Source organism: Phaenicophaeus curvirostris, chromosome 4, assembly GCF_032191515.1.
Source record: "Phaenicophaeus curvirostris isolate KB17595 chromosome 4, BPBGC_Pcur_1.0, whole genome shotgun sequence".
In the NCBI taxonomy this organism is placed as follows: Eukaryota; Metazoa; Chordata; class Aves; order Cuculiformes; family Cuculidae; genus Phaenicophaeus; species Phaenicophaeus curvirostris.
The window spans coordinates 78,500,031-78,520,664 of record NC_091395.1 but is presented as its reverse complement, the minus strand read 5'-3'; the positions used below and the strand labels follow the sequence as shown (position 1 = coordinate 78,520,664).

The 20,634-nt window shown below is 61.5% G+C and overlaps 2 protein-coding genes across 2 annotated transcripts in view; one reads left to right on the top strand and one right to left on the bottom strand.

Moving 5' to 3' along the window:
- Positions 1–815: 815 nt before the first annotated feature.
- Positions 816–19,964, bottom strand: HSPA12B (heat shock protein family A (Hsp70) member 12B). Its single transcript, XM_069856635.1, has 13 exons — positions 19,743–19,964; positions 17,421–17,482; positions 14,095–14,195; positions 11,399–11,523; positions 10,620–10,806; positions 9,809–9,913; positions 8,897–9,013; positions 7,889–8,060; positions 5,409–5,495; positions 4,531–4,635; positions 2,874–3,132; positions 1,843–1,946; positions 816–1,753 (listed from the first exon to the last, which is right to left on the bottom strand). Exons 2-13 carry the CDS (start codon positions 17,461–17,463, stop codon positions 1,110–1,112), a joined length of 2,049 nt encoding a protein of 682 aa, XP_069712736.1. The 5' UTR covers positions 17,464–17,482; positions 19,743–19,964; the 3' UTR covers positions 816–1,109.
- Positions 13,857–20,634, top strand: part of SIGLEC1 (sialic acid binding Ig like lectin 1) — a 45,083-nt gene continuing 38,305 nt past the window's right edge. The window contains exon 1 of the mRNA XM_069856608.1: positions 13,857–13,981. The gene's annotated coding sequence lies outside the window, so the exon portion shown is untranslated. The remainder of the gene's footprint in view (positions 13,982–20,634) is intronic.

Here is a 20,634-nt window from a genome sequence, read left to right as displayed (position 1 = left end):
GGGATCCTGAGTGGGGCTCGGTGCAGCAAACTGTCCCCCCCCCCCGGTTTAACAGAGTCCACGGGAGGGTGGGCTACTGACCCCCCTTCTTGGGCCACTGTCCCCCCTTCTCCAGGGCCACCGTCCCCTGCTCCTGGGCCACTGACCCCTCCCTCTCTTGGGCCACTATCCTCTCCTCTTGGACCACTGACCCCCCTCTCTTGGGCCACCATCCCTTCCTCTTGGACCACTGACCCCCCTCCTCCAGGGCCAGTCCCCCTCCTCTTGGGCCACTGTCCCCTCCTCCAAGGCCACCATCTCCTCCTCTTGGGCCACTGACCCCCCCCATCTCTTGGGCCACTGTCCCCCAGTCTTGGGCCACTGACCCCCCTTCCCCAGGGCCACTGTCCCCCTCCTCTTGGGCCACTGACCCCTCCTCCAAGGCCACCATCTCCTCCTCTTGAGCCACTGACCCCCCCCTCCTCCAGGGCCACCATGCCGCCCCCATCTCTTGGGCCACTGTCCCCCAGTCTTGGGCCACTGACCCCCTCCTCTTGGGCCACTGTCCCCTCCTCCAAGGCCACCATCACCTCCTCTTGGGCCACTGACCCCCCCCTCATCTCTTGGGCCACTGCCCACCTCCTTGGGCCACTGTGTCCCCGTCCCCCCCCCCAATCTGGGGCCACTGTCCCCTCTCCTCTAGGGCCACCGTCCCCCCCCTCCAGGGCCACTGCCCCCTCCTCTTGGGTCACTGTCCCCCCCAACCTTGGTCCACTGACCCCCCTCCTCCAGGGCCACCATCCCCCGGTCTTGGTCCACTGACCCCCCACTCCAGGGCCACCGTCCCCCTCCTCTTGGTCTATCATCTCCCTCCTCTTGGGCTACTGTCCCCCCGCGTTGGGCTACTGTCCCCCTCCAGCCCATTGCTGTGGGAGCCGTGGGGAGCCGCCTTGGGGGTGTGGGGTGTCCCATGAGAAGTGGGGGGGCCACCATCAGGGTTGGCGTGGGGTCCGGTGGCAGCCCCGAAGCTCCGTTTGTCCCCGCTGACCGGCTCCTCGCACCCATGGGTGAGAGGGGGGTGTCCGGAGCGTTCCCAGGGTCCCCATCCCTGTGGAGCAAGGTGGGGAGTCTCAGTTGGAGAGGAAATCGATGGTGGCCCGCACCGTCTTGGAGGTGCGGAGGTCCATGGCGGTGACCTTGATCTCCGTGTCCCCAAACTGCATGCTGGTGCGGATCTCGCGGCGGCCCCGAGCGGGGCTCTCGGCATCTCCCAGGGCTTCCAGCTCCAGGCTGATGGTTCCGCACTTGCGGACGCCGGGGTCGGTGATGTAGACCACGTCGTCGGTGGCGCAGCAGTAGATGTTGATGATGGTTTTGCGTTGGCCGTGCCGGGCCGGGCAGTAGCTGCGCTGAACCACCTCGCCCAGCGCCACGGACTGGTCCACGGAGACGAACTTCTCGAAGATGTCGGTGCACCAGTTCTTTCCCTCCTTCACCAGCAGCTTCTCCCGCGGGTGCTTGCCCTCCACGAATTTGTTGAGCACCCCGACGCCGTAGGTCAGCGGGGAGCGGCGGACGCGGACGATGGTGGGGTCGAGGCCGAAGAGGACGGCGCCTTTGAGGATGGTCAAGCCGACGTCTTGGGGGATGATGACGCGGCAGGTGGAGCCGAAGGCTGCTTGGACGGCGCCCTGCAGCATCGCCGACTCCGCGAAGCCGCCCACCAGGAAGAGGAACTTGATGCCTTGGACCTCTGGCTTCTTCAGGAGGTCATCTGAGGAGGAAGGACGGGGTTGGGTAGGGCTGGGGGTGACGCTGTGGGGTGCTGGGGGGCCCAGGAGGAGGTGGGGAGGTGGGACCTACCGATGTGTTTGATGATCTGGCTGATGGTGGGCTGGAAGAGCTCGCTCATGGCTTCCGAGGACATCCGCAGCATCCCTTGGGATGACCACTTCACCAGGTTGATGCTGGGGATGGAATCATAGAATCACCAGGTTGGAAAGGACCCACTGGATCATCGAGTCCAACCATTCCCATCAATCACTAACCCATGTGCCTCAGCACCTCGTCCACCCGGCCCTTAAACCCCTCCAGGGAAGGGGACTCAACCCCCTCCCTGGGCAGCCTCTGCCAGTGCCCTTTCTGGAAATATTTTTCCTGCTGTCCATCCTGACCCTCCCCTGGTGGAGCTTGAGGCCATTCCCTCTCGTCCTGTCCCCTGTCCCTTGGGAGAAGAGCCCAGCTCCCTCCTCTCCACAACCTCCTCTCAGGGAGTTGCAGAGAGCAATGAGGTCTCCCCTCAGCCTCCTCTTCTCCAGGATAAACACCCCCAGCTCTCTCAGCCGCTCCTCTTCTTCTCCAGCCCCCTCCCCAGCTTCGTTGCTCTTCTCTGGACTCGCTCCAGAGCCTCAACATCCTTCTTGTGGGGAGGGCCCAGAACTGACCCCAGGATTCGAGGAGCGGTCTCCCCAGGGCCGAGGCCAGAGGGAGAAGAACCTCCCTGGCCCTGCTGGCCACGCCGTGTCTGCTCCAAGCCAAGATGCCCTTGGCCTTCTTGGCCCCCTGGGCCCCTGCTGGCTCCTGTTCAACCAACACCCCCAGGTCCTTCTCCTCCAGGCAGTTTCCAGCCAGCCTTCTCCTAGTCTGGAGCTGCTCAGGGTTGTTGTGCCCCAAGGGCAGGACCCGGCATTTGGCCTCGTTAACCCTCATCCCGTTGGTCTCAGCCCATGGATCCAGCCTGTTCAGATCCCTTTGGAGCCTCCTGACCCTCCAGCAGATCCAGCTTGCACCCAGCTCAGTGTCACCCCCAAACTCGCTCCGGGTGCCCTCGATGCCTTCATCCAGGTCATTGATGAAGACGCTGACCAGGTGAGGGAGGGGGGTCAGGTTCTCACTTGCTCTTCTTGAGGGCCGTCTCCACGTTCTGCCCGCGGTGCTTGCGGTAGAAGTCGATGAAGGAGAAGGGCAGGGAGATGTTGAGGGGGCTGGCGCGGGACGGGGCTGCCGCCCGCTTGCGGGCTTCGAAGGCGATGGTCAAGTCCACCCAGGCGGCCGGCCGCTTGGCTTTGAAGGTGGTGATGAAATCCTCCCCGAAAATGTGGCACAGCAGCTTCTCGAAGGCCAGGTCCACCCCCACGGCGCCGTAGGGACCCCCTGAGACCCAGCGGGGTGGGTCAGGGGGGGTCTGACCCCCGCTGTGGCTCCCGACACCAGGACCCCAGCCCCCTTGCAGCCCCTCTGCCGTGGGGTCGGGGTGGGGGGATGTGGAGGGGAGGCCCTCTGTCCCCCCTTAGCCCCCCCATCCAGCCCCCTTGTCACCCCTGTCCCTCTGTCCCCTCTTAGCCCCCCCATCCAGCCCCCTTGTCACCCCTGTCCCTCTGTCCCCTCTTAGCCCCCCCATCCAGCCCCCTTGTCACCCCTGTCCCTCTGTCCCCCCTTAGCCCCCCCATCCAGCCCCCTTGTCACCCCTGTCCCTCTGTCCCCTCTTAGCCCCCCCATCCAGCCCCCTTGTCACCCCTGTCCCTCTGTCCCCTCTTAGCCCCCCCATCCAGCCCCCTTGTCACCCCTGTCCCTCTGTCCCCCCTTAGCCCCCCCATCCAGCCCCCTTGTCACCCCTGTCCCTCTGTCCCCCCCATCCCTTTGTCCCTCTGTCCTCCCCATCCAGCCCATCCTGTCCCTCTGTCCCCCCACTCAGTCCCCTCACCCCCTGTCCCTCTGTCCCCCTACCCATCCCTCTGTCCATCTGTCCTCCCCATTCAGCCCCCCATCCCTTTGTCCCCCCTGTCCCTCTGTCCCCCTACCCATACCTCTGTCCCTCTGTCCTTCCCATCCAGCCTCCCATCCCTCTGTCCCCCCTGTCCCTCTGTCTGCCCCATTCCCTCTGTCCATCTGTCCTCCCCATCCAGCCCCCCATCCCTCTGTCCCCCCTGTCCCTCTGTCCCCCCCATCCCCCTGTCCATCTGTCCTCTCCATCCAGCCTCCCATCCCTCTGTCCCCCCGTCCCTCTGTCCCCCTACCCATCCCCCTGTCCCTCTGTCCTCCCCATCCAGCCCCCCTCTCCATCTGTCCCCCCTGTCCCTCTGTCCCCCCGTCCCTCTGTCCCCCTACCCATCCCCCTGTCCCTCTGTCCTTCCCATTCAGTCCCCCCATCCCTTTGTCCCTCTGCCCTCTGTCCTCCCCATCCAGCCCCCCGTCCATCTGTCCCCCCTGTCCCTCTGTCCCCCCGTCCCTCTGTCCCCCTACCCATCCCTCTGTCCCTCTGTCCTCCCCATCCAGCCCCCCTCTCCCTCTGTCCCCCCACTCAGTCCCATCTCCCCCTGTCCCTCTGTCCCCCACATCCCCCTGTCCCTCTGTCCTCCCCATCCAGCCCCCCATCCCTCTGTCCCCCCTGTCCCTCTGTCCCCCCCATCCCCCTGTCCCTCTGTCCCCCTGTCCCCTCTCTCTGCCACCAGGTGTCGCCCCAGCCGCAGCCAGGACCCCTCAGGGCTCTGGGAGGGGACAAGGAGGGGACCCTGGTTTTGGGGGGGGGGAGATGGTGGGACCCCCACCCACCTGAGGCTTTGTAGAGCTCCTTCAGCGTCCCCTGAGGCTTCTCGATCTGGTGGACAGTGAGGTCCACGGTGCCACCGCCGCAGTCCGCCACGATGTACCGGTCACCTGGGGGTCAGCGCAGCGGCCGAGTCGGGGTCCGGGGTCCCCCCTAGACCCCCAGACCCCACCCCTGGGGGTGCCCCTCCTAAATGCTGGGAGCAGACCCAGGGAAAGTGGAGCTATAACCAAAATACGTGGCCTGGGAGGGGTGTTCCCACCCAAAAATCCACCTGAGGAAGTTCTAGATGGGGGATGTAATTTTGATAGGAATGGTTGGTCTTGATGATCCAGTAGGTCCTTTCCAACCTAGTGGTTCTACGAACATGGTCTTTGCTTGGAAGGAAGCAGAGATGGGATGGGAATCCCACAGATGGGATCATTGAGGTTGGAAAAGACCTTCAAGGTCATTGAGGTTGGAAAAGACCTTCAAGATCGTCAAGTCCAACCAGCATCATCTGGGGGCCAAGGCCAAGTGGCAGCACGGAGCTGCGTCCCCCAACTTTGGGGTGTTTTTCCTATCCAAAATCCACCAGAGGAGGTTTTGGAGGGGGACATTGTGGTCTTTGCTTGGGAGGAAGCAGAGGATGGGATGGGAACCCCACAGATGGGATCATTGAGGTTGGAGAAGGTCTTTGAGATCAAGTCCAACCAGCGTCATCTAGGGGCCAAGGCCAAGTGACAGCGTGGAGCCGCGTCCCCCCCCCTTTCCGGCACTGGTGGGGGATGTGGGGCTGTGCCATGAAGGGGACACCCAGATCCCTCACCCAGGGTGCCCCCAGGAACCAGGGGGACCCCTCTCATCCCACCCCACCCCAGTGGCTCCCCCTGGGTCCTCCTACCTGCCTGCATCTCTGACCAGAGCTCCCCCATCCCCGACTCCACCAGGAACGTGCGGCTGTGCCGGGAACGCCGGAGCTGCTCACGGGCTGGGGACACAGAGGGGACATCAGCTTGGGGGGCACTGGGAGCACTGGGAACACCTCTGGTTGACCCCTTCAGTGGGTCCAGCGGGAGGTGTCCCTGCCCATCGCAGGGGTTGGAACTGGATGGGCTTTGAGATCCCTTCTAGAACAAACCATTCCAGGATTCTATGATTCTCTCCTAGTCCTGGGGTTGTGGTTACGGCATCAACCAGGAATTATAGAATAGTTTGGGTTGGAAGGGACCTCAAAGATCATCCAGTTCCACCCCTGCTGTGGGCAGGGACACCTCCCACTGGATCAGGGGCTCCCAGCCCCATCCAGCCTGGCCTTGAACCCCTCCAGGGATGGGGCAGCCACCCCTGCTCAGGGCAACCTGGGCCAGGGCCTCCCCACCCTCCCAGGAGAACATTTCTGCCTGAGATCTCATCTCAATCTCCCCTCTTGCAGCTCAAAATCAATCCTCTTGTCCTGTCCCTGCACCCCCTCATCCAGAGTCCCACCCCAGCTCTCCTGGAGCCCCTTTCCCTACTGGAAGATGCTCTAAGGTCTCCCTGGAGCCTTCTCTTCTCCAGGATGAACACCCCCAACTCTCTCAGCCTCCTACAGGAGGTTCTCCAGCCCTCACATCATCCCCATGGCCTCCTCTGGACTCGCTCCACCAGCTCCGTGTCCTCCCTGTGCTGAGGACTCCAGAGCTGGACCCAGGACTCCAGGTGGGTCTCCCAGAGCGGAGCAGAGGGGCAGGATCCCCTCCCTGGCCCTGGTGGTCACGCGGCTCTGGATGCAGCCCAGGACACGGGGGGTTTCTGGGCTCTGAGCACACGTTGTGGCTCCTGTTGAGCTTCTTGTCCCCCAGCTCCCCAAACCCTTCTCCTCAGGGCTGCTCCCAATCATCTCCCATCCTGGACTGAGTGGGATGTTGTGGGATTGGGAAGCCTGTATGGACGAGAGGAGCCGGGGTGGAGGACGCCAAGCAGAGCAGCTGGGAGGAATCCAGGGCAGCTCCGGCTGAGCCAGCAGAAATAGCTCCAGCTGGAATTATAGGAATGGGAAGGGGAGAGGCAGCCCGGGATCCTGGGGTGCTGCTGGCAGAGGTCAAGGGTGGGTTAAGCAGCAAAAGGGACCGTGCACGGCTCGGATGCTCCCTGGGCAAGAAGCCATCGCCTCATCCAGCCCCATCGGCTTGGGGAAAGGGGGTAAAAATAAGGATTGGGGCTCCCAGAAAGGAGAGGAGAGAGGGGAGCAAGCGCTCCCTCGTCGTGGCACCTGCTCGTCTGTGCCTCAGTTTCCCCCATCGATGCTGCAGGATGGGGGTCCCTGTTGGGGTGGAACCAGCCCTATCCGGGCATGGGGTGCAGGTTCGCTGCCCTCTCTCGAGGGTTTTGGCTGGAATTGGCATCGGAACCAGAGACGGGAAGGGTTTGGGGAAGGGGTGGGAAAGCGAGGAGTGGAGGAGGATGGGGAGGGAGGGAACTGGGGGAGCTCTGGGGAGAAGCTCCCTCCACCACATCAGCCCCCGCGCTGGTTGCTCCTTCACCAGCCGTGGTTTTGCTCCGTGCCCAAAGCCAAAGGACCTGGAGCTTGGGGTGAGCCCGGGGGTGGATGCACCATGAGCCTGAACCCCAGTATCCTGCTTCGGAGTCATGGATGCTGCTCATCCCAGGGACCCTCCTGCTGCTCCCAGAGCTCCTCTGTTCCCCGGGCAGGACCTGGAGCTCGGGGTGAGCCCCGGGATGGATGCATGAACCTCAATATCCTGCTCCGGGGTTATGGGACCTGCTCATCCCAGGCACCCACTTGCTGCATCCCAGGATGCCCAGCATCCCCTCGTCTTCCTGGGCAGGACCTGGAGCTTGGGGTGAGCCCTGAGATAGGTCCACCACGAGCCTGAACCCCAATATCCTCCTCCAGGGTTGTGGGAGCTGCTCATCCCAGGGACCCCAATGATGCTCCCAGAGCCTCTCTGCCCCCCCGAACAGGACCTGGAGCTCAGGGTGAGCCCTGAGATGGGTGCACTCTGAGCCTGAACCCCAATATCCTGCTCTGGGGTTGTGGGAGCTGCTTATTCCGTGGACCCAATGATGCTCTCAGAGCCGTTCGTCTCCGTGGGCAGGACCTGGAGCTCGGGGTGAGCCCTGGGGTGGATGCACTCTGAGCCTGAACCCTGTCTTCCCATTCTGGGGCTGTTGATGATGCTCCTCCCTTGGACCCTGCATTGCATCCCACACCGAGCGGTGCCCCGCAGCCACCTGGAACCCTTGGGATGCAGCTCTGGGATTGAGCCCGCGCCCTGGCTCATGGGGTTCCTCCCCGCCTGCTCCATCTCCTGCTAATCCAGCCCCTACCAGGACCCTCTGCCACCCCGAGCCCACCCGGCAGCTCCCGGTGCCGCTCACCCTGCCGAAAGCTGGAGTCGATGGGGTGCTCGGGCGCCAACCCGTTGGCCGGGGGTTTGCAGCTCAGGTCGATGAGCTGGTGAAGGCGAAGCTTCCTGCAATAGATGGAGGCGGCTTCGGGCTCCAGGGCGATGAGGAGCTGCTCCGGGTTCTCCGGGGACACCAGGCCAGCCTGCAGGAAGGATGGGGTGTCAGGGTGGAGAAGGTGCCGGCGCTCTGGGATGTCGGCGTTCCAGCAGGGTTTTCCCATCCCCTGCTCATCGCTTTTCCCTCTATAGGTTTTCTACATCGCACGGTGATCCTACACATCCCAACTGGGTTGGCAGGGAGGATCTGCAGAGGGATCTGGCCAGGCTGGATCCATGGATGGAGGGCAGGGAGGATCTAGAGAGGGATGTGGCCAGGCTGGATCCATGGCTGGAGGGCAGGGAGGATCTAGAGAGGGATGTGGCCAGGCTGGATCCATGGATGGAGGGCAGGGAGGATCTAGAGAGGGACCTGGCCAGGCTGGATCCATGGCTGGAGGGCAGGGAGGATCTAGAGAGGGACCTGGCCAGGCTGGATCCATGGCTGGAGGGCAGGGAGGATCTGGAGAGGGATGTGGCCAGGCTGGATCCATGATCGAGGCCGATGGGATGAGGTTCAACCAGACTCACTCACTCTTGCACTTGAGCTACAACAACTTGTTGTGACTTGGGTCACCTTAAATCCCAGGCTCAGTTCTGGGCCCCTCACTCCAAGAAAGCCCTGGAGGGGCTGGAGCACGTCCAGAGACGGGAACGGAGCTGGGAAGGGTCTGGAGAACAGGGGTTGTGGGAGCAGCTGAGGGAGCTGGGGCTGTTGAGCCTGGAGAAGAGGAGCTGAGGAGAGACCTCCTGGCTCTGTGTAGTTGGACTGGATGAGCTTGGAGGGCTTCTCCAACCCTAACGATTCCATGAGACACCGGAGACCCTCAGTTATTCCGGCAGCACCCACAGGGTGAGGGGTCCCCCCAGGTCCCCCCCAAACCTTGTAGGCAGCTTCTCGCATGAACTGCTTGGCTGGCTGCTTCCAGATGGCGGGGACGGTGATGACCCAGCGGACGGCGTCCCTCACCCGCAGCGACGGGCACTGCTCCTGCAGCTCCTGCCAGGCAAGAAGCAGAGGATGAAGACCCATGGTTGGAGCGCGGGGCTCTTGGTGAAGGGCGAGGAAGCGACGTGTGGGGAAGAGGACAGGTATTTGCACTCTCTGCCGCGCGGAGAAGGACTTGAAGGACTTGGGGATGGAGGAGAAGCTCAACGTGAGCCGGTAAGGTGCGCTTGCAGCCCAGAAACCCCCCGTGTCCTGGGCTGCATCCAGAGCCACGTGGCCACCAGGGCCAGGGAGGGGATCCTGCCCCTCTGCTCCGCTCTGGGAGACCCACCTGGAGTCCTGGGTCCAGCTCTGGGGTCCCCAACATAAGGAGGACATGGAACTATCAGAACAGATCCAGAGGAGGCCATGGAGATGATCCAAGGGCTGGAGCATCTCTGTTATGAGGCCAGGCTGGGAGAGTTGGGGTTTTTCAGGTAAGAGAAGGCTTTCAGGAGACCTTAGAGCAGCTTCCAGCACCTGAAGGGGCTCCAGAAAGCTGGGGATGAACTTTTTACAAAGGCTTGGAGTGATGGGACAAGCGGGAATGGCTTTAAATTGGAAGGGGAAGATTTAGATTGGACATTAGGAAGAAATTCTTCACCCTGAGGGTGGGGAGGCCCTGGCCCAGGTTGCCCAGAGCAGGGGTGGCTGCCCCATCCCTGGAGGGGTTCAAGGCCAGGTTGGATGGGGCTTGGAGCCCCTGATCCAGTGGGAGGTGTCCCTGCCCATGGCCGGGGTGGGACTGGATCTTCTTTGAGGTCCTTTCCAACTCAGACCGTTATATGATGGTCCAGGATGTCCTACCTGCACCGCGTGCTGCTTGAAGAAGCGAAGCGCGTGAGCAAACACCTCCAGCGCTTGCATTTTCTTCCCATTGACAGCTTCCAGCTCGGTTTTCATGGTGAGGTCCTGCCAGGAAGAGCGATTACAGCAAACCGACCACGCAAGGTGCTGGGATGTGGCTGGAATCCCATCCCGGCTCCGTTGGAGAGCCTTGGGCCCATCGCCTGTGCCAAACGGATAGGCTGGAGCACAGACACTCCAAGCAGCAGCCCCAGAGCAGCTTGGATGAAGGAGAACCAAAAATTCCCCCCCTTGAAAAGGGTTAGAACATTGCTGTGTGCCGAGGTCCTGAAGTGTGGGATGAGCTGGGCTGGGATGATGGTCATCAGAGGTTTTGCTGGCAGCTCATCTCCAGCCCTCCTGGATTTCTACTCCCTCTTGGTGAACCCTTGGGGCCTGGGATCACATCCAACCTGGCCAAGGACCCCTGGGGAGGTTGGGATGGGATCAAGGTCCCTTCTTGTCCCCTGGGGAGGTCAGGATGGGAGCAGGGTCCCTTCTTTTTCCCTGGGGAGGTCAGGATGGGACCAAGGTCCCCACTGTTCTTCTGCAGAGGTCAGAATGGGACCAGGGTCCCTTCTTGTCCCCGCTGTGGAGGTCAGGATGGGAGCAAGGTCCCTTCTTTTTCTCTGGGAGGTCAGGATGGAAGTAGGGTCCCCACGGTGAAGGTCAGGATCGGAGCAGGGTCCCCACAGGTCTTCTGTGGAGGTCAGGATGGGAGCAGGGTCCCTTTCTGTCCCCTGGGGAGGTCGGGATGGGAGCAGGGACTTACGCTGGTGCTGTGAATCTTCATCTTAAACTTCTCAAAGTAGAGCCAGTCGCGGGCTTCCTCGGGGTCCAGGTCGTGGTAGTAGTCCCTGGCGGTGTAGCCGAAGCTGTGGAAGACGCCCTCCGGCGTCAGCAGGAGGCTGGTGGGGGTCTTCTGGTTGGCCACCCCGGGGTCCCCTCCTTCCCATTTCCTGCAAACAGGAGCCAGCAGAGCAGCCCGTGAACCTCAAGGCTGAAGAACGGATCCTACCCCATGCCAGTTATCTCAGACTCATGGAATCCAACCCTCCCCTGGTGCAACTTGAGGCTGTTTCCCCTCATCCCACCACCTGTCCCTTGGGAGAAGAGGCCACCACCCACCTCACCGCAGCCTGTCCCGCTCCTGCTGGCCACCCCGGGGATGATCCAAGCCGGGATATTGGTGGCCACCTGGGCACAACCTCAAAGGGAGACAAAGAATGGACCAACATCCCTGGGAAGGCCACGCACGAAGGTCACTTTGCTTCTTGCTCAACCCCCATGGAGCTTCTCTGTGCTCGTGCGGGTCATTAGAACAAAACGCTAATGAGGATGCTCTCACCCATCCTCTCACTGAGGGTGGGACCCATTTCACAGGACAAATTTCATGGCGTCCTTCCACCCCCAGCATCCATCACCCATGACAGCGGATGTTCACGGACCAATCTGGCTCCATCCTTGCCTCCCAACAAGCCAACTTCCCCCCTCTTCGGGGAAAAAAAGTCCTTTCATGGCCCCAGGAGAAGCTTTCCGGCTGCTCCTCACCTCATCATGTGGATGGCCTCGGGGTCACTGGAGAAGCTGAAGGCGTAGCCGCTGGACGTGGTGCCGAAGTCGATGGCCACCACCACAGCGAAGGAGGCGGCTTGCTGGGAGCGAGCCTCGCTCCTCTGAAACGCAAAGGCAGCTGTTAGGGACCATGGAATGGTTTGGGTTGGAAGGGACCCCAAAGATCATCCAGTTCCAACCCCCTGTCACGGGCAGGGACACCTCCCAGTGGATCTGCTTGCTCCAAGCCACATCCAACCTGGCCTTGAACCCCTCCAGGGATGGGATCTGGGGGTTCTGGTTGATGACAAGTTAGAATTATGGAGCCATGGAATGGTTTGGGTTGGAAGGGACCTTAAAGACCACCCAGTCCCACCCCTCTGCCATGGGCAGGGACACCTCCCACTGGATCAGGGGCTCCAAGCCCCATCCAACCTGGCCTTGAACCCCTCCAGGGACGGGGCAGCCACCACTGCTCTGGACAACCTGGGATCCAGTGATGCCAACAATTCAGGGTAATTCCTCCTCTTATAGTGCTCCAAATCATGGAGAAGAGGGATGAGGGATTGTCCACACTGGCTGGGGTCCCTGTGGTGGTTCCCAAAGACAAACTTGTGGGACAAGGGTATTTGGGAAGTCCTGGAGAGGGAAGGATGCCGGCAGCCTCTGCCTACAGGAGGTGCCTGGGGTTGGGGTGGTGCTGAGGCCTCCACACTTGAACGCTGGGGAATTTCAGCTCGAATTCCCCTCAGCCTTCTGTGTTCCTCATGTCTGGCCAAGGGACCTCGTCCCAGGCGTCCCCATGGGTCACCCAGCTGAAAACCTTCTTAGCCCAGAGGTTCCCACTGCAACCTCCTAGACTCGATGCTTTTCTGGTCCTGCCTCCTGGACCCGCATCCCTCATCTCCTCCTGGCCCCCCATCCCTCGCCTCCTCCTGGATCCGCATCCCTTGTCTCCTCCTGGACCCGCATCCCTCGTTTCCTCCTGGACCCGCATCCCTCGTCTCCTCCTGGACCCCCATCCCTCATCTCCTCCTGGACCCCTATCCCTCGTCTCCTCCTGGACCCGCATCCCTCGTCTCCTCCTGGACCCGCATCCCTCATCTCCTCCTGGACCCCTATCCCTCATCTTCTGGATCCGCATCCCTCGTTTCCTCCTGGCCCCCCATCCCTCCCCTCCTCCTGGATGCGCATCCCTCATCTCCTCCTGGACCCGCATCCCTTGTTTCCTCCTGGACCTGCATCCCTCACCTCCTCCTGGACCCGCATCCCTCGTCTCCTCCTGGACCCGCATCCCTCGTCTCCTCCTGGACCCGCATCCCTCGTCTCCTCCTGGACCCGCATCCCTCGTTTCCTCCTGGACCCCCATCCCTCGTCTCCCCACGACATCAGACGGAGGCGCAGGGAGTGGCGATGCCGAAGGAGCTGTGAAGACACCGTGAGCCCTGTCCCTGCACCACCACCGCCTCCCAGGGCACGGAGCAGACATGGAAAGCTAAAAGCCCTCATTAACGTTTAACGAACCCAGATTTGATAAGTGCAGACACGAGGTAGCTGCGAAAAAAGCCGGCGATTAGCATGGGTGAAGGGGTTGTCTCAGAAATGTGCACCTTCAGGGAGCTACAAGGAATCATGGAATCATGGAATCACTCAGGTTGGAAAAGACCTCCAAGCTCATCCATTCAACCATCAGCCCAACACGACCGTGATGACTGAACCTTGTCCTGAAGTGCCACGTCTACAAGTTTTTTAACTCCTCTAGGATGGAGGCTGCACTGCTTCCCTCCAGCCCCTTCCCTGCCTCCATCCTCCCATCCCGGGGATGTCTCTGCAGGAGCAAATTGGAGCCGGGAGCTTGCATAGAGTTAAACTCATGTGGATGTTTCCTCCAGCTCCCATCCTGCCTCCTGTGCTGGAAAAACCTCCATCCCATCAATCCCACAGCAAAGAGGGGGAACAGGGCACCAGTGAGAGAATGACCCGTCCCCAGCTGGGATTGGGGAGTGCGGTGGGAACAGCACCTGGAGCAGGAGGGGAGGAAACGGGGAGTGATCACCGACCAGGGATGGATCGTAGAATCATGGAGTGGTTTGGGTTGGAAGGGACCTCAAAGACCATCCAGTTCCATCGTCTGCTGTGGGCAGGGACACCTCCCGCTGGATCAGGGGCTCCAAGCCCCATCCAACCTGGCCTTGAACCCCTCCAGGGATGGGGCAGCCACCCCTGCTCTGGGCAGCCTGGTCCAGGGCCTCCCCACCCTCCCAGGAGAACATTTCTCCCTAAGATCTCATCTCAATCTCCCCTCTTGTAGCTCAAAACCATTCCCATTGTCCTGTCCCTGCACTCCATGATCAGAAGTCCCTCCCCAGCTTCCCTGGAGCCCCTTTCCCTACTGGAAGATGCTCTAAGGTCTCCCCACAGCCTTCTCTTCTCCAGGAGGAACAACCCCAACTCTCAGTCTGGCCTCAAATGGGAGGTTCTCCAGCCCTTGGATCATCTCCGTGGCCTCCTCTGGACTCACCCCAACATCTCCATGTCCTCCCTGTGCTGAGGACTCCAGAGCTGGACAAGGGACCCCAGGTGGAGTGTCTCCCAGAGTCAGGATCCCTTCCCTGGCCCTGGTGGCCACAGAGAGGACAATGCCAAAGAGAGAGGTCCTGGCATTCCCAGGATGGACCACGCCGCTTCCTTACCGGTGACTGGGAGGGCGTCAGCGGGGCGATGCTGCAGCAGTCGTGGGGTGTCCCCGGGGTGCCGGGAGGGGACGGCGTGGGGCACCGCTCACCGGTGGCACCTGTGGGCACAGCAGGGAGAGGTTGGGATGGGAAGGGGTCCTGGGTTCTCCTGAGGATCCAATCCCAAGGTGAGAGCAATGTGTGATGTCCTGATGAAGACACAACCGGTGCGGATGCGGGTTGGGAAACGCAGGGGTGGATCTGCTGCAGGGGCAGCTCCTGATGGGACCATGGGGCAGTCGCGGGCTTGAGGACCTCAAAGCCCATCCAATATCACCCCCTGCCATGGGCAGGGACACCTCCCACGGGATCAGGGGCTCCAAGCTGCATCCAACCTGGCCTTGAACCCCTCCAGGGACGGGGCAGCCACCCCTGCTCTGGGCAACCTGGGCCAGGGCCACCCCATCCTCCCAGGAGAACATTTCTCCTTAAGATCTCATCTCAATCTCCCCTCTTTCAGCTCAAAACCTTGTCCTCTCCCTGCCCTCCCTGATCCAGAGCCCCTCCCCAGCTCTCCTGGAGCCCCTTTCCCTACTGGAAGCTGCTCTAAGTTCTCCCCAAAGCCTTTTCCAGGCTAAACAGCCCCAACTCTCTCAGCCTGTTGTTATACGGGAGGTTCTCCAGCTCTTGGATCATCTCTGTGGCCTCCTCTGGACTCGCTCCAGCAGCTCCATGTCCTCCCCATGCTGAGGACTCCAGAGCTGGACCCAGGACTCCAGATGAACTTGTCCAGCACTCATCCTAAACCCATCCCTCCAACGTGAGCCTGGTGAGCCTGCAAGCCCAGGCTGGCTCTGCAGAGACCGTCGGGTCGGCTGCAGCTCGTGACACTCGTGTAGACGAGCAAACTGAGGTGGGAAGCATCCTCCTGTTCACATCCGACGGGGACCAGAGGAATGGAAATTGGAAGGAGCAGCTGGATCCCATTCCTTGTGGCAGCAGAGTCAAGACTGAAAGCCCATGACGTCTTTGTAGCAGAAAGGGACGTGGCTGTTCTCCAGAGCTGCCTATTTTTAATCCAGCACAGCCAATCATCCCAGAAATACACGCTAGCTCGGAGCGGCAGCCTCTGGCAGGGATGACGGAGAAGGGCGCCAGAGGCTGCTCCGGGTACGCAGCTGAAGCTCTTGTATCCAATAAAAATGGGGAGAGAAACTGGGAAAGAGGTGCTGGTGAGCTACCAAGGGGTTGGAGGTGATGCCGTGGAGAGCTGGATCCTTGGAACGTGGAGGTGTGCCCGGCTCGGACTGCAGAGCATCCTGGCTTGGTGGAGATGCCGTAAGTCCTGCGTGAGCCCAGTTTAACCCCCAAACACGGAGATTTGGCTCACACGGGGAGCTCTGGGAGGCTCGTGTTGGCACACACCGCGGTGAAGCACAGACACGCACAGGGACGTGCGATCACCCTTCCTCTGCAGAGCCGCCTCCTCTTCCTCCTCCTGGAGACCCCAGCCAGCTCTGCGTCCCCCTGGGGTGATTTTCCTCCAGAAGCCTTGTTAATCCCAGTCAATCCCAGTAGGATGCCGGCCCCCAGCTGGGACGGGGCGAGCCTGCGGCGTGGAGCTGCCTGCGCTCCTCCACATGGCTCCAATTAGCAGAGGGGATTAATCACCCTGCAAAAGCACCAGCCGGTTGATGAGATCCAGCTGTTGGCCGGGGGCAGCCGGTGGAGGAGAGGCACCTTTCCCAGTGAGGTTGGCTGTGCTGGGAATGGGATGTGGGGCCTGGGTGGTGTCCGTACCTGAGCCTTGGACTCATCTTCTCAGCCAGGGAGCTCCGTACCTGCTGGGATCCGGACAATGGGAGCAGGGATGAGCAGCATCCACTCCCAGCTGGACTGAGTAAGTTTGCAGGTGACACTAAGCTGGGTGGGAGCGTGGATCTGCTGGAGGGTTTTGAGGTTCTCCAAAGGATCTGAACAGGCTGGATCCATGGGCTGAGACCAACGGGAAGGGGTTCCACCAAGGCAAGCGCTGGGTCCTGCCCTTGGGGCACAACAACCCTGAGCAGCTCCAGACTAGGACTAAGTCTGGCTGGAAAGTGCCTGGAGGAGAGGGACCTGGGGGGGTTGGTTGAACAGGAGCCAGCAGGGGCCCAGGGGGCCAAGAAGGCCAAGGGCATCTTGGCTTGGATCAGACCCGGCGTGGCCAGCAGGGCCAGGGAGGTTCTTCTCCCTCTGGCCTCGGCCCTGGGGAGACCGCTCCTCGAATCCTGGGGTCAGTTCTGGGCCCCTCCCCACCAGAAGGATGTTGAGGCTCTGGAGCGAGTCCAGAGAAGAGCAACGAAGCTGGGGAGGGGGCTGGAGAAGAAGAGGAGCATCTGAGAGAGCTGGGGGTGTTTATCCTGGAGAAGAGGAGGCTGAGGGGAGACCTCATTGCTCTCTGCAACTCCCTGAGAGGAGGTTGTGGAGAGGAGGGAGCTGGGCTCTTCTCCCAAGGGACAGGGGACAGGACGAGAGGGAATGGCCTCAAGCTCCACCAGGGGAGGGTCAGGCTGAAAAATTTTTCCTGGAAAGGGTGATTGGTCCCTGTCCGAGGCTGCCCAGGGAGGGGGTTGAGTCCCCTTCCCTGGAGGGGTTTAAGGGCCGGGTGGACGAGGCGCTGAGGGACATGGGTTAGTGACTGATGGGAATGGTTGGACTCCATGATCCTGGGGGTCCTTTCCAACCTAGTGATTCTGTGATGGTGCTTTGCTCTGGGCCCCCTGGGAGCTGTGCCAGTGGACTCATCACTGCGACACGGCTCCGATTCCTTCACACTTGCTCCATAAGTGCCTTTCGCTGTATCCCATGTCTGTGCCATGAATATTTGATCCTGGACAAACTGGAATGTCCTGCTGAGTGTCCCTTTGTGCTGCCAGCGTCACCACAGTGTGGGGAAAGCATCGCCCAGGCTGGGCAGGGAGCGAGGAGCTCACCCCACGCTTCAAACCTTGGGTCTGGAGATGAACCCTCTTCCCTATGGATCCAAACCTGGCTCTGGCACCCACCACAGGTTCCCAGCGATCTAGGGGGGACCCTGCAGCGGGTTAATTCTTGCAACCACCTCTTTGCTCAGGCTGCTCCCAGGTTTGTGATCGCAGGGTCAGGTTTCCACAGCTGGTTCTGGTTACCCCAGCGCAGGAGCAGCCGCAGATGGGAGGGGGTAGACGGCTTGGGAAGTGGTGGTGGGACACACCAGTGGGTGGGGAGGAGAAGGGAGAGGAGTTTGCCTCCTTTGGATCGTCCTGGAGCTCATCGGAGGGCACGGAGAGGAGTAGGGGACCCCCCACCCACTGCAGCCTTACCCATCCGCAGACTCTGCATCCCAGGCTCCAGGAGCATCGCCATGGTGGCCTCACCTTCCCGGCTGCAAGAGAAGGAGAAGGGATGATGGGATGAGCATCCACACGCCTGGAGGCACTGGGAGAGGGGTGGACAGGGTGCCATGGGCCACGTCACCCATGAGGTCCCCTCACCCCCTGGGTGAGCCCAGGCTCAACCTCCTAGACCCACGTTGGGACCAACCACATTGACCAGCTCCAAAACTGCTTTCCCGGCTCCTAACCCGGCTCCTGGCTCTCTGCCTGATCCCATCACCTCCCATCGCCTCCGCGGATGCCTGCCCCGCGCCGGCTGCGTTCCTCCTGCGGAGCTGTGGGCTCAGGATGGGGTTTAGCTCATCGGGGAGAGGCTTTTGCTCCAAGCCAAACCCTCCCACGCACTGAAGCGGCCAGATCCTGCTCTCCGCAGCCTCCCGAGGAAAAACCTTGTGCTAAAAATGAAAGGTGAGGAGGTTTTCCTCAGAGCAAGGCAGGGATTTGGCTCTGGCCACCCCAGTGCTGGGGCTGAGTGAGGAGGAGCTGTGGCTGATGCAGGAATCATGGAACTGTAGAATCATGGAGTGGTTTGGTTGGAAGGGGCCTCGAAGATCATCCAGTTCCAACCTAGTGGTGCTGGTGGACCTGGAGGGGTTGGAATCCACCCTGGAGCACATCATCCCACCTCCACATCCCCAGGGTGTGGGCCTGCATCCCACTGAGGTGCAGAGTTGCCGGCTCCAGCAGGAGGGAGAAACAAGACCTTCAGCTCTGGGGACTTCAGTGGCTTAATTCCCTGCCCCTCCACGGCCATGGGATGCTCTGGACAACTGCTCTGGAGCCCGTGCAGACCCCATGGCTCTACTCCTGCAGCACTGGAGACCTGGACTCTACACACCAAGGGTTGGGGGGGTCATCCAGCCTCCCAAGAGGTTTCATCCAGCTGAACCTCTCCTCTGGAAGCTGCCTGGAGGAGAAGGACCTGGGGGTGTTGGTTGAACAGGAGCCAGCAGGGGCCCAGGGGGCCAAGAAGGCCAAGGGCATCTTGGCTTGGATCAGACCCGGCGTGGCCAGCAGGGCCAGGGAGGTTCTTCTCCCTCTGGACATGGGTTAGTGATTGATGGGAATGGTTGGACTCGATGATCCGGTGGGTCTTTTCCAACCTGGTGATTCTCTGATTCTATGATTCCTGCAGCTCTGGAGACCTGGTCTCTTCACCCCTTGCTCTGGGGGTGCCTGGGGAGCCCTGCACACCCCCCATTCCCAGCTGTCGGGTGCAAATGGATCCTCTCCTTCCCATGCACACGCGTTGAGCTCTGCCATGGAGCACCCTTGTGTCTTCCAGCATCGTTCCCATGCGGATCCTGGGCAGGGATCGCCCTGCCTGCACCCGTCACCCCTCACAGGGATGTGGGACGAAGCCCCCAGCTCCGAGGGGCCCAGCTGCGGTGCCGGGGAAGGGATCCCAGCGGCTCCCGGCTCTCGCTCTGGCGGGAGGAGCCGTGTTTTTGAGGACTTTCCACCATTTCCGCCTCTGCTGACGGAAACAGGGAAAGGAAGCAAAGTTTGGGATGGGCTGGGGACAGGCAGGGTACGGTGGGGACACCAGTGGCGCTGGGCACGGTGCCACCGCGGCACGGGCTGCTCCAGCTGCGGAGGGGATGGGGGCAGCTGTGGGGCTGGGATCCAGATGTGCAGGGAGCGGGAGGAGGCGTTCGCCTTCCCGAGCCTCTTGCGCCAGGAGCGAGCACATCTGGAGGGCTGGGGAGCCCCCAAACCTCCCAGAGGCCGGCGTCGGCTTTCCACGGGCGTTTGTGGGAGTTGTCCCCCTTCCCACTGCCATCGCTCGGCTGGGACACGGGAGCTGGTGGGATGTCCCTGGTGTGGATTGTCCTGGCGTGGGGCTGGCACCTCACGGATTGTCCCTGGGGTTTGTGGGGGCGTCCCCACCAGTCTCAGTGGTGTCCCCAGCAGTCTCAGTGGTGTCCCCATTGGTTACGGTGGTGTCCCCATGGTTTATGGTGGTGTCCCTCAGGGATGAGCTGGGATGAGGGGATGGGAAGCTCAGGAAAGGCTCAGCACAGCAATCCCGACTCCAGCCCCCGTCCTCGCTGGGGAGACTCCCCCAGCATTTCTGTCCCCCGCCTGGTGCCGCTGTGCTCATCACCGGTGTCCCCAAACCCGGAGGACACCCGAGGCGTCCCAGCTGGGGTGGTGACACCTTCATCCCATCCAAGGCGACAGATGCCAGGTCCCCGCTGTCTCCGTGCCGTGGGAATTGCCTTGGTCCCTCGCTACGAAGCCACTTACCTCAGCTGGTGGGGACAGGTTAGGGTCCAGCCACCCCCTTCTTGCTCGCTCCAGCTGTTCCAGCTGTGCGCTGGCTCCTGCTGCCCTGGTGCTACCCAGCAGCTCCAGACTTGGTTTCCCCACACCGGTGGCCCCGCTCTCCGGCTTCCTCTGCCCTCCCCGAGCGCCTTCCTCCCACTCCCAGTCCTGGCCCAGCCCGCGCCTCAAATTGCAATTCCAGCTGCAGATGTGGGAGCGGGAGGAGGAGGAGGAGGAGGCAGGGCCAACACCACTGCCCGGAATGAAATCTAAACTCCCAGCTCAGCCTCCCCAGCTGGGGGACCACAGGCTGCCGAGGGGGGATGGACCCCCCAGCCGGGATGGGAATGATGGAGGGAGACGTTGACCATCCTCCTCCTCTGTCACACCGCAAACTGGCTTTTCTTCATCCCCATGTGTGTTGCTCCCTCAGATTTTATCACTCTTCATAGAAACGTGGAATGGGTTGGGTTGGAAGGGACCTCAAAGATCATCCGGTTCCATCCATCGGGGGCTCCAAGCCCCATCCAACCTGGTCTTGAACCCCTCCAGGGATGGAGCAGCCACCACTGCTCTGGGACACCTGGGCCAGGGCCTCCCCACCTTCATTGTGAAGAAATTCCACCTTATGTCCAGTCTAAATCCTCCTCGATCCAGTTTAAAGCCGTTCCCCCTCATCCCATCACTTCAAACCTTTGTAAACAGCCCCTCCCCAGCTCTCCTGGAGCCCCTTTCCCTCCTGGAAGCTGCTCTAAGGTCTCCCTGGAGCCTTCTCTTCTCCAGGATGAACAACCCCAACTCTCTCAGCCTCCTACGGGAGGCTTTCCAGCTCTTGCATCGTCTCCGTGGCCTCCTCTGACTCCACCAACAGCTC